Source organism: Paramisgurnus dabryanus, chromosome 21 (genome assembly GCF_030506205.2).
Source record: "Paramisgurnus dabryanus chromosome 21, PD_genome_1.1, whole genome shotgun sequence".
Lineage (NCBI taxonomy): Eukaryota > Metazoa > Chordata > Actinopteri > Cypriniformes > Cobitidae > Paramisgurnus > Paramisgurnus dabryanus.
Window position 1 is genome coordinate 6,403,207 of NC_133357.1, and position 14,535 is coordinate 6,417,741.

Consider the following 14,535-nt stretch of genomic DNA (forward strand, 5'->3'; position numbering starts at 1 on the left):
TATTTGTTTTATGCATTGATGCAGTAGTCGTTTACATTAGCATTGCGATTAAACAGCCCTGTATACAACTTAATGTCAATCTACATTTGTTATTTGCCTAATGATCACTATGTTTATTATAACCTTTCTCTACTGTGTTTCAGGATATGGTGCGTCGGGGTGAGATTATCGACGACGCTATGGATGATGAGTTTTATCTCCGCAGGCTGGACGCTGGACTCTTTGTTCTTCAACTCCTCTGTTACATCATGGTGGAGATCTGCAGCGCGGGCATTCCTCAGGTAAATACACAGCCTTCACAGACATACACTTGTGATTAAAAATGAAACATGCTGAATGATGTGAATGTTTACTCCTGCAGTTACACCAGAGAATTCATCAGATTCTTAATCTAAGAGGAGGATCTGTCAAAGCAGTCCGTCATATTATGAGAGGTAAGATAAACAGACACAGAGGGAGACGCCTACTCAATAACTCATCGTGTGTGTGTGTGTCTATATATGAAGAGTTTGGTTCCAAAACGCGATAAACGTCATTTAAAAAACAATTGTTACCGCAAAAATCAGTATTTTATCTGGTCCGTATTAAAAAGTAAAGTCCCAAGTATAACTGCACCAATGACAGTGTTCTTAATATGACAAAGTAAGTGACATTCATGTTTATTTTTTATCAGTGTATACCACTAGTCAACTAAATGAATATAACATGGCAAAGATGAATGCACATTTACATATTGATTTAATAGATTAATAGCATTTTGAAGAAAAAAACTTTTTTTATTGCATTTTGCGGGAAAAAATTCAGTTTTTATAATAAAAAAACGAAAATCAAAATTATGGATTTGATTTTTTTGTTATTATAACCTAAAGATGCTATGTGAAAGTTTGTAACAGAAAATAGTGGTTTTCATCTTGTCACTTTCTTGGGATAGAAAACACATTTTTACCGAAATTAGTCAAAATGGATTTATTGCGTTTTGGAACCAAACTCTTCATATATTCATTATGGGGTATTTATACATTCATCCTGAATATATTTCATATTTATACAGTACTGCTTTGGAAACGCTCGTTCTTTATATTTTTCCAGAAAACTAACTAGAACTATGAAATAACGCAAATGTAACTATAGGAAATATCTTAACTAAAAGCATCCAAACTAAATTAAAACTCTGAAGTGTTTGCATTATCTTAAGTCTATATTTTATCGTCTGAAATGTAGTCACCCTTTGCCTAAAATTTGCTAAATTGTGCCATTTTATCACTTAGCTTCTTGATGTTTAACCCTGAGATACATTTGAAATGATATTAAAGGAGTTCACATCAATTCTAAGCTCTCATTGGCTGCTTTTTCTTTAAAATTTAGTCATCTATCTCAAAAAATATTTTTTTTATAAAATTATAGTATTTTAATGAAAAAAATAATATGTTTGGCACAGCTATATTTTGTCTTTTTGAAGTAATTTAAACATACACTGGGTTATTTTCAACCCAGCGTTGCATCAAAAAGGGACAAACCCAGCCACTAGGTTACATTAAACAAAGAAAATGTTTATATTTGTTTATACCCAACAATGTGTTTAAAACAACCCAGCACTGGTTCAATTACAACCCAATGTGTTGGGTTTATCAATTTTTGACCCAACGCTGGGTTGAAAATAACCAGCTTTTTTCAGATTAAGATTTTAACATTATGTAAAACAAATTTTTGTCCAAACGTTTGACCGGCACCGTATGTGTTCAGGATTTATAAATATAAAAACACAAAAAATGCTGAATAAATGTATTATAGGCTCAAAATTTACTCAAACATTCAGGCACAAGAATGCTGATGCCAATTTCCCTGCACGATTGATCGGTCTGTCGATAATAACAAACCGCAGTTCTTTCATTTTCTGTCTTTAGAAGTTGAAATATTGACTAACCGTTTTCCTGACAGCACAATCTAGAGCTAAAAACATTACAGGCCAGATAAACATCACGACAGTATCAGGTGATCAGGTGTAAAGCTGTTCCTCACACATCTTATACACCACTGAGCTTGGAGGCAGATTCACTCGTCCTGTGTTTTCTGTGTGCCGGCAGAATTATTCACTCTTTCCTTCATCCATCCATTCTCTCTCCTGACCAATATTGCCTGTTCGGCTCCGCGCGCTCTTCTGCCCGGAGCACTTTGATTAAGTCTTGACAGCTCTTTCTCTCCTCTCTGGTTTACGCAGACTTTCCTCTCATTCTTTCATACTTCAGCCCATATTTCTCACGGGAAGAACGCTGTTGATCATTTTTATTAAAGTCTAGTGAACAGTGTGCTATCTGGAGGGAGTTTTCGAGCGGTCTCATCCTCTTTATGAGTGGACTGACTGTACGACTGACCTGTGTATGTTATATTTAACAAATAAGCATAATGAATGGGACTTGAGCCTAACTTAATCAAATTATACTTTAAAAAAATTGTAATCATGTTTTAAGTGTTTATTTTTTAAATAAAATTAAAAATTAATTCTCCATGGTGCTGTTATCCCTATTGCTTGTACACTTTTTTCTACCACATCTTTTCCTTCCCTTCGCCTCTCTATTTATGTGCTTGGACACAGAGCTGTGTGAACAGCCAGCCTCTTTTGCAGTGACCTTTTGTGTCTTGCCCTCCTTGTGCAAGGTGTCAATCAAAATGAAAGAAATAAACATTATACAATATACAAGTTTCACTTTTTGAATGGAATTAGTGAAATAAATCAACTTTTTGATGATATTTTATAATATAACCAGTGCCTGTATGTGCTGATCCTGTCTGGGTTTATTTTTTGATAAAGTGAAGCTATGTCATCCATAACTATGTACTGTTGGAGCAAGTAAATTATATTGGTTAAATATTTTGTATTGTATTAATTTAGATGAAAGCAATTGATTATTTCTTTAAACAATTTAACCTATTGGCCAGTTTAGTTGAAATAATGTAATACCATAGAGCAAATTCAAAATAATAATTCAAGATATACTTGATTTTTAGCTGGGTTGTCCAGCTGTAGTTTTAACGAGACGCTGTCTCATTGGTGGAGGTTTCATGCTGCGTGTGTCTTTTCCTTCCTAGATGTCTTATAGAAAACACAAAAGCTGTTCTTTCAGGTCTTTGTCCTCACAAACGGTCGGCTTGTTAAATGTTTCGCCCGCTCAATTGTGTTCAGTGATCATAAATGATTCATAAGCAGGAGGATGTTCTCCTGAACTGTGCTGTCGCCGCTGTTGGAGATGAAAACGGTGGGCTGGAAAGGTTAAGAACGCTTGCGGTGTTGCTCATTTTGAGAGGTCGACCGAGGGTGTTGAAAGACGCAAGCCTTGCTCTTTACAAGAGCGTTATTAACGTAAGATAATAGTAGCTCAGGACGAAGTGCTATGCATGAGATTTCTGTTCATTTTTGTTCAATGTACATCAGACCCCAGATGCTACTGTAGTGCTTGCTGGCTTTTCTTTTTAAATTAAACAAAACTTCAGATCAAATGTTAAAATCTATTATGTAGTATTTTATTATATGCAAAGGTCCACAGACTTTTTAAATAGCTGCTTTCGTCTGCACAAACTAGAGATTTAAGCTGAATCTGATGTGGTTTTTGTGCGCGAGTGTGTGTTAGGTGTTTAAAAAGCTTCTGTCAAGTGCATCATAGTTTGTGGCAAAATGACTTTAATTGGACTCACAGCTTTTGGTTTCAACAACAAAAGGTGTGAAAAGATTTTTCTTCTTTTAAAAGCTGATTGCGTATTGTGTTTAACTTCGATGTTCTTGACTCGATCAGAACAAACCTGAGATGTTTGTTTGATTTTTGGATCTTGAGTCTGGTTGAACATCTGTCTATGTTTAGTCTTCCAGATTACTCAGATTTACTATAAATCCTGTTCTTATAAGTGATTTAAAAAATGTGAATAACATGATCATGATTTTATTTTGTTGGAAACAGCAGCTTTAAAGCCCCCATGAAATCAAAAACAACTTTTATTTTACTTTTTTTTTTAATGGAATATTGCAATGTTCATTATGAACAATTGATCCAAGTTGGACATTTCACAAGGTGAAATGTTCCTGAATCTGCGATTTCTCTCTTTTTAAACCATTCTCATACAGTCTGACACTGACAAAGGCATTTAAAAAAATGCTCTGCATGATCTGAGACTATCGCAGATCTGCACACTGCAAAGTTGATGCCGAAACTATATATTGCACTGCCAAAGTTGAAAGCAATTGATGTGAAGAAGGTGCGACTTGATTGGACAACACTGTAGGCATGTCGAACATAATTTTAGGAAAATTTTATCAAAGGGGACATGTCATGAAAATCAGACTTTTCCATGTTTAAATGCTATAATTGGGACCCCAGTGCTTTTATCAACCTAGAAAATGTGTAAAAGCTCAACCCAGTAACTTAGTTTTGGAAAACCATTCTCAGCAAGCATGTGAAAAAATAGGCTATTGAAATTTGGCTCCCCTTGTGATGTCAGAAGGGGATAATACAACCCCTTAATCTGCACTATCCAACCACGGCACTGCCATTTAGTGCAGAGATCAGCTCATTTGCATCTTAAAGGACACACCCAAAAAATGACACCTACAAAGTGATCATTTTAACATGTAATAATAAATTATCTGCGGGGTATTTTGAGCTTAAACTTCACATATGTACTCTGGGGACACCAAAGATTTATTTGACACCTTTAAAAAGATCTTGAAATGTCCCCTTTTAAATTATATCAGATTTGTCTCTTCCCCTGGTGTAGATGGCCCAGACACATAGCGCTTAGAGGACATGTGATTGGTCTAATGTGAGCCGCCAGATCTGTCTGTTGTTGTTTTGTAAGATCTCACTTCCAGCAGCTGGTATGTGGAAGACCTCTACCTCCTGCAGCGCCATGGCGACTCGGGTGAGAAATTGAAATTTTCACCTGGCCTCAGCAGCAGCTGTGACCGCGCCGTTCTGCCCGCAGGTCTCACACACGTCTGTAAATGTGCTGGCGCAGTAGTACATGCAATCACAGGAAAGATGAACGTAAACGTTGCATAAGAAATGAAGAGGTTTGCTTCTTGGTTTGACCGTTGGAATTCATTTATTGTATTTTCTTCTCTTTACAAAACAGTTTATGGATTGTGTGTGCATCCTGTGAGTAACCAGAACATCTAAAAAGTGTGACAAACTTCCTTAAATTTTTTTTATTTTAAATAAATCAAAAAGCTGCATATTTTTGCTCCCCACTGTTTTGTCTTCATGTTGGAAATGCATCTGTGATGGTAGACAGCTTGCTATGTTTTAAAACAAAGCTAATGCCTCGCACCGAAACAAGGATTCGGTTGCTGTGTTTGGTAGTGGTGATATTTCACTGCAGAAATTCAGAAATAAAACGCCTACAGAACCCTCGGCGCTCCAAGGCTTCGGTCTGTGAGTCACACGTACAATAGCGTGTCATTCTGTTATGTGTGTGACCTTGAGCTCCGTGTACCCGGAGCAGTGGGAAGTTTTTAGCATCTTGGAGCTCATAACGGATAATCTCTTTCAAATTACCCAGCATGCCAACACCCACAATTCCTCCTGTGTCACCACAGTCCCTTTTCCAGCCCGCAGGCTTGTGTTTCCATGTGGCGCTTTAGTTCTTTTTCTTAACCATCTTTTTTGATTTTTTTTATTGATTTATTTATTTATTTTCCGTTGGGTTTGATCCTCAGTCCCTGGGCTTCAGCGGGGCTTAGAAACTAATCCGAGGCCATGTTCACCTTTCTACGCCTGCCACATGCTGGCACACTTGTTTGCGCACAATCTTAAAATGTACCATACACAAACAAAACCAAACGGATTTCCTTTTCAAAGAAAATCAGCAATACTATAGCGAGTACTTCAGTGGCGTTTTTGTTTTTTTTGTGGTGTTTTGTGTTTATTGTGATGATCTATTCAGGCTCAATTTGCATGCAGTGCACATTCGGGCTAACATAGCAGCTTCACACTTTGCTTTGTATGTGAAATCATAGTCTTAGACTTATAAAGTTATTGTAACAATTAAAATGTTGACTGTTGTAACATGCCGAAATATTGTGCAACAATAAATCCGGCTCATTTTGCCTTTAATGCCTGATGTTATGAGTACATTACTCCATGCATGTCTTATGTTTAGCATTATGTTTTGTGTACTGTAAAAGCCTGTAGCTCTTTGAGTATTACTCGAGGTTACTGGAAACCAAAGTGTCCTAAAATCGCCCAGACCTCAATCAAAATGACCAATCTGATCTGAGTCAAGGACGGGATCTCAAAGGCCCAAAACTGCTTAAAAAGCTTTTTAGGCTGTTAAAGGGAGTTTACTTCTTAAATCCCAGTACCTCAAACCCAAAACAGTTTCGACTGCAGACTGTAGCTTTTTTCTGAATCAGCTTAGCTTATACATGAAGAAGGGATTGAAAATAAACTCTGGTGGGCAGTCCAGGGATGTGTGACTAATTTTTTAAATACTTTCAGGAATACAAATTCTCATTTTGATTTTTTTCTTTGGGATTAAAGTTTGCTTGCAGTCCGTTGAGATGGCATTAGGAAGGGGTTTTTTTGGCAGGGCTTGTGGTCCACGTGAAATTCATTTGAATTACTCTCGTTTTTCAGAGTATGCTGAAAATATTGGTGACGGCAAGACTGAAGAATTTAAAGAAAGCGAGCAGAAGAGGATTATGGAACTGCTGGAGAACTTCTGAACATCCAGCTGGAGCTCAGGCAAACATCTACAACAATGTCCTCTGTAAATAGAGTTTGTGATTCATTTGATGTCTAGGTGATCCTGCATGGACTTTGATCTTCCTTCTGTCTGAAGAAAGAAAAAATCTGATATTTAACTACAGTATTTGTCTGACTGGTTATCTCCCAACAGATGAAGAATGAACTTGGATATTCGATCCAGATATTGTATTTGGAGAAAAAATTATTTTGTATTGTTTTTTTTATAGATACTTTGTTGTCAGAACAACTCCTATTAAAAAATTGTGCTTTTATTTGGGTTGTGGTCTACTTCATTATTAATATCTTTCATATTGCACCAATGTCTTATTTTATACATAATTTTTCTCCTCTCCAGCTTTTCTCAGACAGCTGCTAGTGTGTATAGTTTCTCATTCAGGTTCCTTTATGTGCATTGAGGGTGAGTTGAGGAAACGTACCGTGAAACTGTATTTTAAGCTTTAAAATATATTTATCATTTTTGACAGCTGTTTCGCCCTGAATTTTTTTGTGCCAGTGGCGGTACATCAGCCCTTTGCTTGGTAAAAAGTAACCTGGCCATAAAAACATCAAGACAGATCATGTTTTCTTTATTATATTTTAATTTTTATGTCTTAAAGGTGCCATAGAATGTAAAACTGTATTTACCTAGGCATATATGCATAATAAGTCAAAAAGTCCATTGAAAATCAGGCCAATCTCAACATAACACTGATTATGATACTAAAGTAGTTGGCAATAATTTTTTGTTTGTGCTTTTTTGATGGCTGTTGAATAAATAATGTGTTAAAATTTGTGCTGGGCATAGATTCATCTAGATTAATCTCATACAAAATAAAAGTAATTTTTTGCATAATAGGCTATATGAGTTTGTGCCATGTGTAATTATTATAAACTCAGCAAAAAAAGAAACGTCCCTTTTTCAGTACTGTGTATTTCAACAATAATGTTGTAAAAATCCAAATTACTTTACAGATCTTCATTATAAAGGGTTTAAACATTGTTTTCCATGCATGTTCAATTAACCAAAATCATTAAATTAACATGCACCTGTGGAATTGTCATTAAGACCTTAACAGCTTACAGGGACTAGGCATTTTAGGTCACAGTTCTAAAAACGCAGGACACTAAAGAGACTTGTCTACCGACTGTGAAAAACAACCAAAGAAAGATGCCCAGGGTCCCTGCTCATCTGCATGAACGTGCATTAGGCATGCTGCAGGGAGGCATAGGGACTACTGATGTGGCTAGGGCAATAAATTGCCATGTCCACACTGTGAGACGCCTAAGACAGCGCTACAGGGAGACAGGAAGGACAGCTGATCATCCTCGCAGTGGAAGACCACCTGTAACAACACCTGCACATGATCGGTACATCCGAATATCACACCTGCGTGACAGGTACAGGATGGCCACAAAAACTGCCTGATTCACGGCAGGAACACACAATCCCTCCATCAGTGCTCGGACTGTCCACAATAGGCTGAGAGAGTCTGGACTGAGGGCTTGGTAAGGCAGGTCCTTACCAGACATTACCAGCAACAACGCCTCCAGCAGGACAATGCCACCAACCATACTGCTCGTTCTGTGCGTGAGTTTCTGCATGACAGCGATGTCAGTGTTCTGCCATGGCCCGGATCTCAATCCCATTGAGCACGTCTGGGACCTGTTGGATCGCAGGGTGAGGGCTAGGGCCATTCCCCCCAGAAATGTCCAGGAACTTGCAAGGGCCTTGGTGGAAGAGTGGGGTAACATCTCACAGCAAGAACTGACAAATCTGGTCCAGTCCATGAGGAGGAGATGCACTGCAGAACTTCAAGCCACACCAGATACTGACTGTTACTTTTGATTTTGAGCCTCCCTTCATTCAGGGACACATTATTCTATTTCTGTTAGTCACATGTCTGTGAAACATTTTTAGTTTATGTCTTATGGTGTTGACTCTTTTAGTGTTCATACAAATATTTACACACATTTAGTTTACTGAAAGTAAAAACAGTTGAAAGTCAGAGGACGTTTCTTTTTTTGCTGAGTTTATATATATGTAAACATTCATTTATGTATTTAAGAAACATTTACATGTGTATATTTATTTATATTTTTATATATTCTATATTATATATAAATAAATGATATATAAATAAAACTTTTCTCAAATGTATATATATGTGTATATGTGTGTGTGTGTGTGTGTTTAAATATACATAATATTTACACACAGCACAAACTCATATATTATGCAAAAAAGTACTTTTATTTTGTATGAGATTCATCTAGATTAATCTATGTGCAGCACTAGTTAAAATCAAATACAAATAAAATCGGTCTATTCTATATTTGTTGTTTTTGACATGTGCAACCTTAATAAATATGGCACCTAAGATTAATATAATGACATTATTTAAGTCCCCACCAATGTCAAAATCAAAGTTACGCCCTTACGTACGGTATGTGAAAAAAAATGTTTTTTTTTAACCATAAACCACACGAACACATTGTATCATACCAAATACACAAAAAAGTTTTTAACATTGAAATAGGTGCACTTTAATAATGCCACATTGCTTCTATGTAGAACTATTTAACATTATTTCAATGCATTCTTTGGCACCTTTAAATATCCATGAAGCTTAAAGAGTAACTAAACCCTAAACCAACTTTTTTTAGGTAATGATCTGTAAGAATGATGCTTTATTAGTGCTGTTCATTGATTTTAGAAAAGTTTTTTGACATTTGGATTTAAAGTGTTTCAATACTACAATATATGGTCTAAAAATGTCTGAGTGGTGCCCTCTTCAGGTTGAACGGTGGCTACTGCAGTTGAATTTTCCGATTGGATGTTGGGTCCAAAAAATGCCTCATGATGTAAGCTGGTTCAAGCTCACCACACCCTTGTTACGATCTCACCACACACTTAGAGGCTGTTTACACTTGGCATTAACATGTGTTTTCGTCGATCGGATCACAAGTGGACGACGTTAATGCCAGGTGTAAACGGTGTTCAAAACGTTTTGAACGCGTCCACTTTCAACCACATCCAGAGGTAGTCGAAACCACTTTCGATCGGATCACTTTGGAGTTGCGGAACGCATATGTGGTTGAATGTGTTCGAACAGCCAGCCGCGACCGCCTTCTCTCCGCCCATATATCTAATCTGAGGTATTAAACACAAGTTTTACGTCTTTTTTTGACTTCTGGCGTGAACATACGGTGAACAGCGCTATTTTTAGCCTTTCATTGATAAAACTACTGCGGGTGTTCTCCGTAGTTTCATTTTGAAAGCGTGTGAAAGTTGCGCGATCCTATTTCATCAATTGCGCTAAAAATTCAGAGAAAGTTCCAACATATAAACATACAAAACACTGTGCAGCATGTTTACTTGCTAAACAAGCAGCGGACTCCGACATAATATTAGTTTGCGTCCATATTAACTCATAATTACTCCCGCTCGCGTTTGAATGACAGCAGCGAGACTCGCCCACCGTCTCACAGACCACCCCCTCACAGTATTCAGGACAAAAGCGGTCGAAAGTGGACAAAAGAGACGGATTTAAATACCAGGTGTAAACGTAATGTGTCTCTCTCGTCCACTTGTGATCCGGTCGATGAAAACACATCTTAATACCAAGTGTAAACAGCCCCTTAGTTCGTCCCCTCTATCTCCGTTGGGATCTGCCCAATTTTCTTGCATTTTTCAACTATTGCCAGTGGGTGGAGTCAGGCTCTGACCAGGGGTTTAGTTACGCTTTAAAAGAAGCCCATACGCTTTGTTAATACATGTTCCTGGTCTTATTGTGCAAAATGTGCATTGCATTGTTTCCACCAAATAAGAAGTGTGGCCTAGTGTTAACCTTTATTCAAATGTTTTGAAAGCGCCTTCACGTTGATTGTTATTACACTGATAAACATCACTGCACTGTTGGTTGCTTTAGATTACATTCTATAGTTGTTTACTTACCGAAGGCAATTTCTCGTGTTTGGAGCTCGCCGTGTGTTAATTTTAAACTCGCTCTATTTCTTTAAAATGGCATATCTGCTGTGGTTCTAATTTCCATTAATTCGATGTTTGTCCATTGTCAATGAGCCAGAGATATGCAATTCCTTTCTAATGGCAGACCTGCTGAGCTACGCTACAGCTCTCTCCGTCTCTAACCTCACTTACATTTCTGCAGTCTTTTCCCATCTCCAACCGTTCCTCTCTCCCATGGGCTTATATATCGGCACAGCCATGGAACGATCTGGTGTATAGAAAGACAGTTTGCTTACTAAGCTCTCTTTCCTTATGTACTTTAAGCTGAAGTCTTTAGCTGAAGGTGAGAATGATTTTTTTTAAAGCTCTAGAGCCAAATTGAATCAATCCAGTGGATTTCTTCAGCAGGGGCAGCCGGGTCATTACAGCGGATTTATACTCACTGGAGGGCCATAGCTTTAAAAATGGACATTATGTAAGGAAATTATTATTGTAACAAAAACATCGCTGTGTGGCTCCCGGTCTTGATGAAGTGACTTGGTTTGACGAGTAGAGAAAGGCGGTTTCACAAACTAATTAAGTGCTGCAGTCTCATTACGGCTGGCACTTTATCACACATTGACAGCTCATGGCCCCTGTGGTCATTGTGTGCTTTCGAGCGGCCCGTAGTCCCGGCCTCCGACAGCAAAATAGTTGACTGCCCGCAGTAAAGTTGCTCACCATCATACTGCACACAAAAGTGACTATGAGAGTCACCAGTTTTTAATTTGGTCATCAGGGTTTGTGGACCGGTGTAAAATGTCGTTGGAAAATGTTTCAGAGGTTAATTTGACAAGTGACTCATGTTAAAGGGGCCATATTATGAGATTTTTTTAAAGACATAAAATAAGAGTACGTTTACACGTGGGTGGCTACAGTATTTTCACAAACAGACATTTCAACCTTTCCGGTTTCAAAAATAACTTTGTGCACACATTCATTGACATGTACCTGTGTATATATGCCGTCAAGAGCATGCCAAACCTCTAGGTGGCGGTGTAACGAGAAGCTCAAGCCCACGTAAGCCAATTACAATCCCGAAAACAGCAACGAATCACTTCCTGTTCCACCTTTAAACAAGGCGAGCTCTGGGCTGCGTTCAACCCCGACAAAACGTTGCACAACGTTTATTAAACAGAAACGGTGATGTGTTGAACACTCTGTTGTGATGACGCAAGAGTTGCAACTACGGTAGCTGAGAGGCCATTCTTTGTGTTCTTTTTTAAATGTTTCTGAATCGTTATAAATGTGTATTTAATAATGTAAAATACCCTTTATGTTACAGTCACTGACCTTGCCGTCCAGAATGAAAGACAACATTCCAACTTGAACCCATTGAGCGAGCTGTCTCACGTGGTTTATATACATCTTGCCACTGATTGGACCGACATTTATGACACACCCACCAAACAAGAGAAAACGCATCTAAAACCTGTTGCACACCGTTTCCAGGAAACATGTCGTTTAACCCGGAAATCGTAGCAAAACATTGCGCACCGGTGTGAGCTTGAATGTGCCCCTGGTGCATACTGGGACGTTGGCTGCCTAAACATCCGTTTGTCTAAGTTTACATGCAACTGTGCAACCAAAGATTTTCAAAATCTCCACTCTGGCCGGAGTTTTTTGAAAGAATCGGTTTCAGAGGCAAGTTCTTTGTTTGCATGTAAACAAAGGGCGCAAACGAAGGAAAATTTTTAAGTCTTTCAAAATAACGATGTACGTGTAAACAGGTCCAATACCCCCAAATTCAAGGACTAAATGTGAGGACACATTTCAAGTGAGAGCAAGGTTACATTGTGTTACCTTTTAAGATACATTGTTTCAGTTCCCTTTGAGGGAACTCGCGCTGCGTCACTGCGGTGACACTTTGGGGAAACCTCCAGGGGTAAGTGCGTCTGAATGTGTATATCAAATTCAACCAATGGTGAGGTTTAACAACAAAGACAGGGTGACGCAGGAGCCAGGACGTATATCGCTATCTGAAATATTGCCAAAGACGACGTTACAGGGACGCAGGAAGTATGGCAAGGGAGACGCAGCGTCTCGTTCCCTTCTCAGGGAGCAACAGTTACATACGTAACCCGAGACGTTTTCATTTGTCAAACACAACTATGCAAAAAAGCATTTTGGTATGAATCAACATTCGCATACAGAAGATATAAGCATTTGAAAACGAACAGTTTAGCATGTGTGCTTAAAAAGTCTAGAATTTTTATGATATTATCCTACACTACACAGGGAATATTATGATTTTTTTTTTTTCAGAAAACGTCTTACATAAAATAGATTCAAGCACTTTCAATGACCTGTGTCTATGTAAATTTTCAAAAACTTCCCAGGGCCTTAAATTTTCAAGGACCCATGGGAACCCAGTAAATGGCAGTGCCATGGTTGGATAGTTGCAGATTAAGGGGCGGTATTGTTATAACAAGACCCCTTCTGACATCAGAAGGGGAGCCAAATTTCAATTACCCATTTTTTCACATGCTTGCAGAGAAAGATTTACCGAAACTAAGTTACTGTTTTTCTTTCATCTTTTCTAGGTTGATAGAAGCAATTATAGGACCCAATTATAGCACTTAACATGGAAAAACTCAGATTTTCATGATATGTCCCTTTTATGTGGTCATCAGGGTTTGTGAACAGGTGTTAAATGTCATTTGAAAATGTTTCTGAGGTTAATTTGGCCAGTGACTCGTGTTAACTATTATTTTAGACCATTGACACAGCTGATACTATGGGATAATAGTATTGATGTGACTATTATAACATAATGACTGGGATTTATTTTCTCGGAAAGCGCAGGTTGGCTCGCTGTACTTGACTTTTACAGATATACAGGTTTTTTCCTTACTCGTGATACAGTGATCCCTTCTGAGAAATAAGATTTGATTTGACTTTTTATTCTGTCTGGCTAATATTATTTATATTTTAAATGAAATGAACTGCACTTAGTTGGTACATGTCAATCATTCTGCCTCTTTAAGTGGGCAGCTCTTGGTCAGAATATTTTGCGATAAAAACCAGACATCTTGCCCCAAGTCAAATGTCTGGTTAGGCCGCTTTGATGCACCAGGAGAACCCAAAATCTCCTTTGCGTCCATAGTCTCTGAGCGATAACTTTCTGTCCTGTAGCCCGGGGACAAGTGCTTGAGAGTCATTATCTTCCTGACACTTTCTCGGCACGTTCTCTGTTGTTTATCCACCCGGCCTGTCCTCCGAGGAGCTCCACTCTCATGCTCACGGCTGACGCTTCTGGCATATTAAATATTCTCTGGCTGTCCTTTCCTTGCTTCTGTTGGCAAAGCACGGCTTTATTTTGTGAGATCTCTGTATTTCCCCTCCGTCTCTGGAGTTCAGTGATTGCCGCCAGTTCTCGTTGTTACCAGGGAGATGCTTTGCAGAAAGAAGGGAGGTGTAAATACTGTAGAGGAATGCCGACAATTGAAGGAGGAGGGGATATGCGACAGTTACCCATCTGTTGAATTGTACAATATGATGAATTGTGTGTGTGTGTGTGTGTGTGTGTGTGTGTGTGTCGAGAGCGTTATTGATGCCCCTCTGCCAACGCATTAAACTTGAAATGCAAATGAGTGGTGACTACAGACCGGGGCGAGCGCCTGGCACACTTCAAGGACACGCTCATTACCGTGGCGATGCTTGTCGGTGGCGCATGCCAATCACTTGTGTCTCGCCGGTTTGCCGTGGCTGATGGAGGCCGCAGCAGCTCGCGCAGAGCAACATCTGCTTCCCTCCCCCCTCCCGACCTCCGTATCCAAAATCACTGAGTTATAA

The 14,535-nt window shown here is 38.7% G+C and overlaps 1 protein-coding gene across 1 annotated transcript in view; it reads left to right on the plus strand.

Moving 5' to 3' along the window:
- Positions 1-7,006, plus strand: part of ctnnbl1 (catenin, beta like 1) — a 41,346-nt gene extending 34,340 nt beyond the window's left edge. The window contains exons 14-16 of the mRNA XM_065269039.1: positions 144-281; positions 362-434; positions 6,624-7,006. Of these exons, the coding sequence (XP_065125111.1) occupies positions 144-281; positions 362-434; positions 6,624-6,712 (300 nt within the window). The 3' untranslated portion in view covers positions 6,713-7,006. The remainder of the gene's footprint in view (positions 1-143; positions 282-361; positions 435-6,623) is intronic.
- Positions 7,007-14,535: the final 7,529 nt, after the last annotated feature.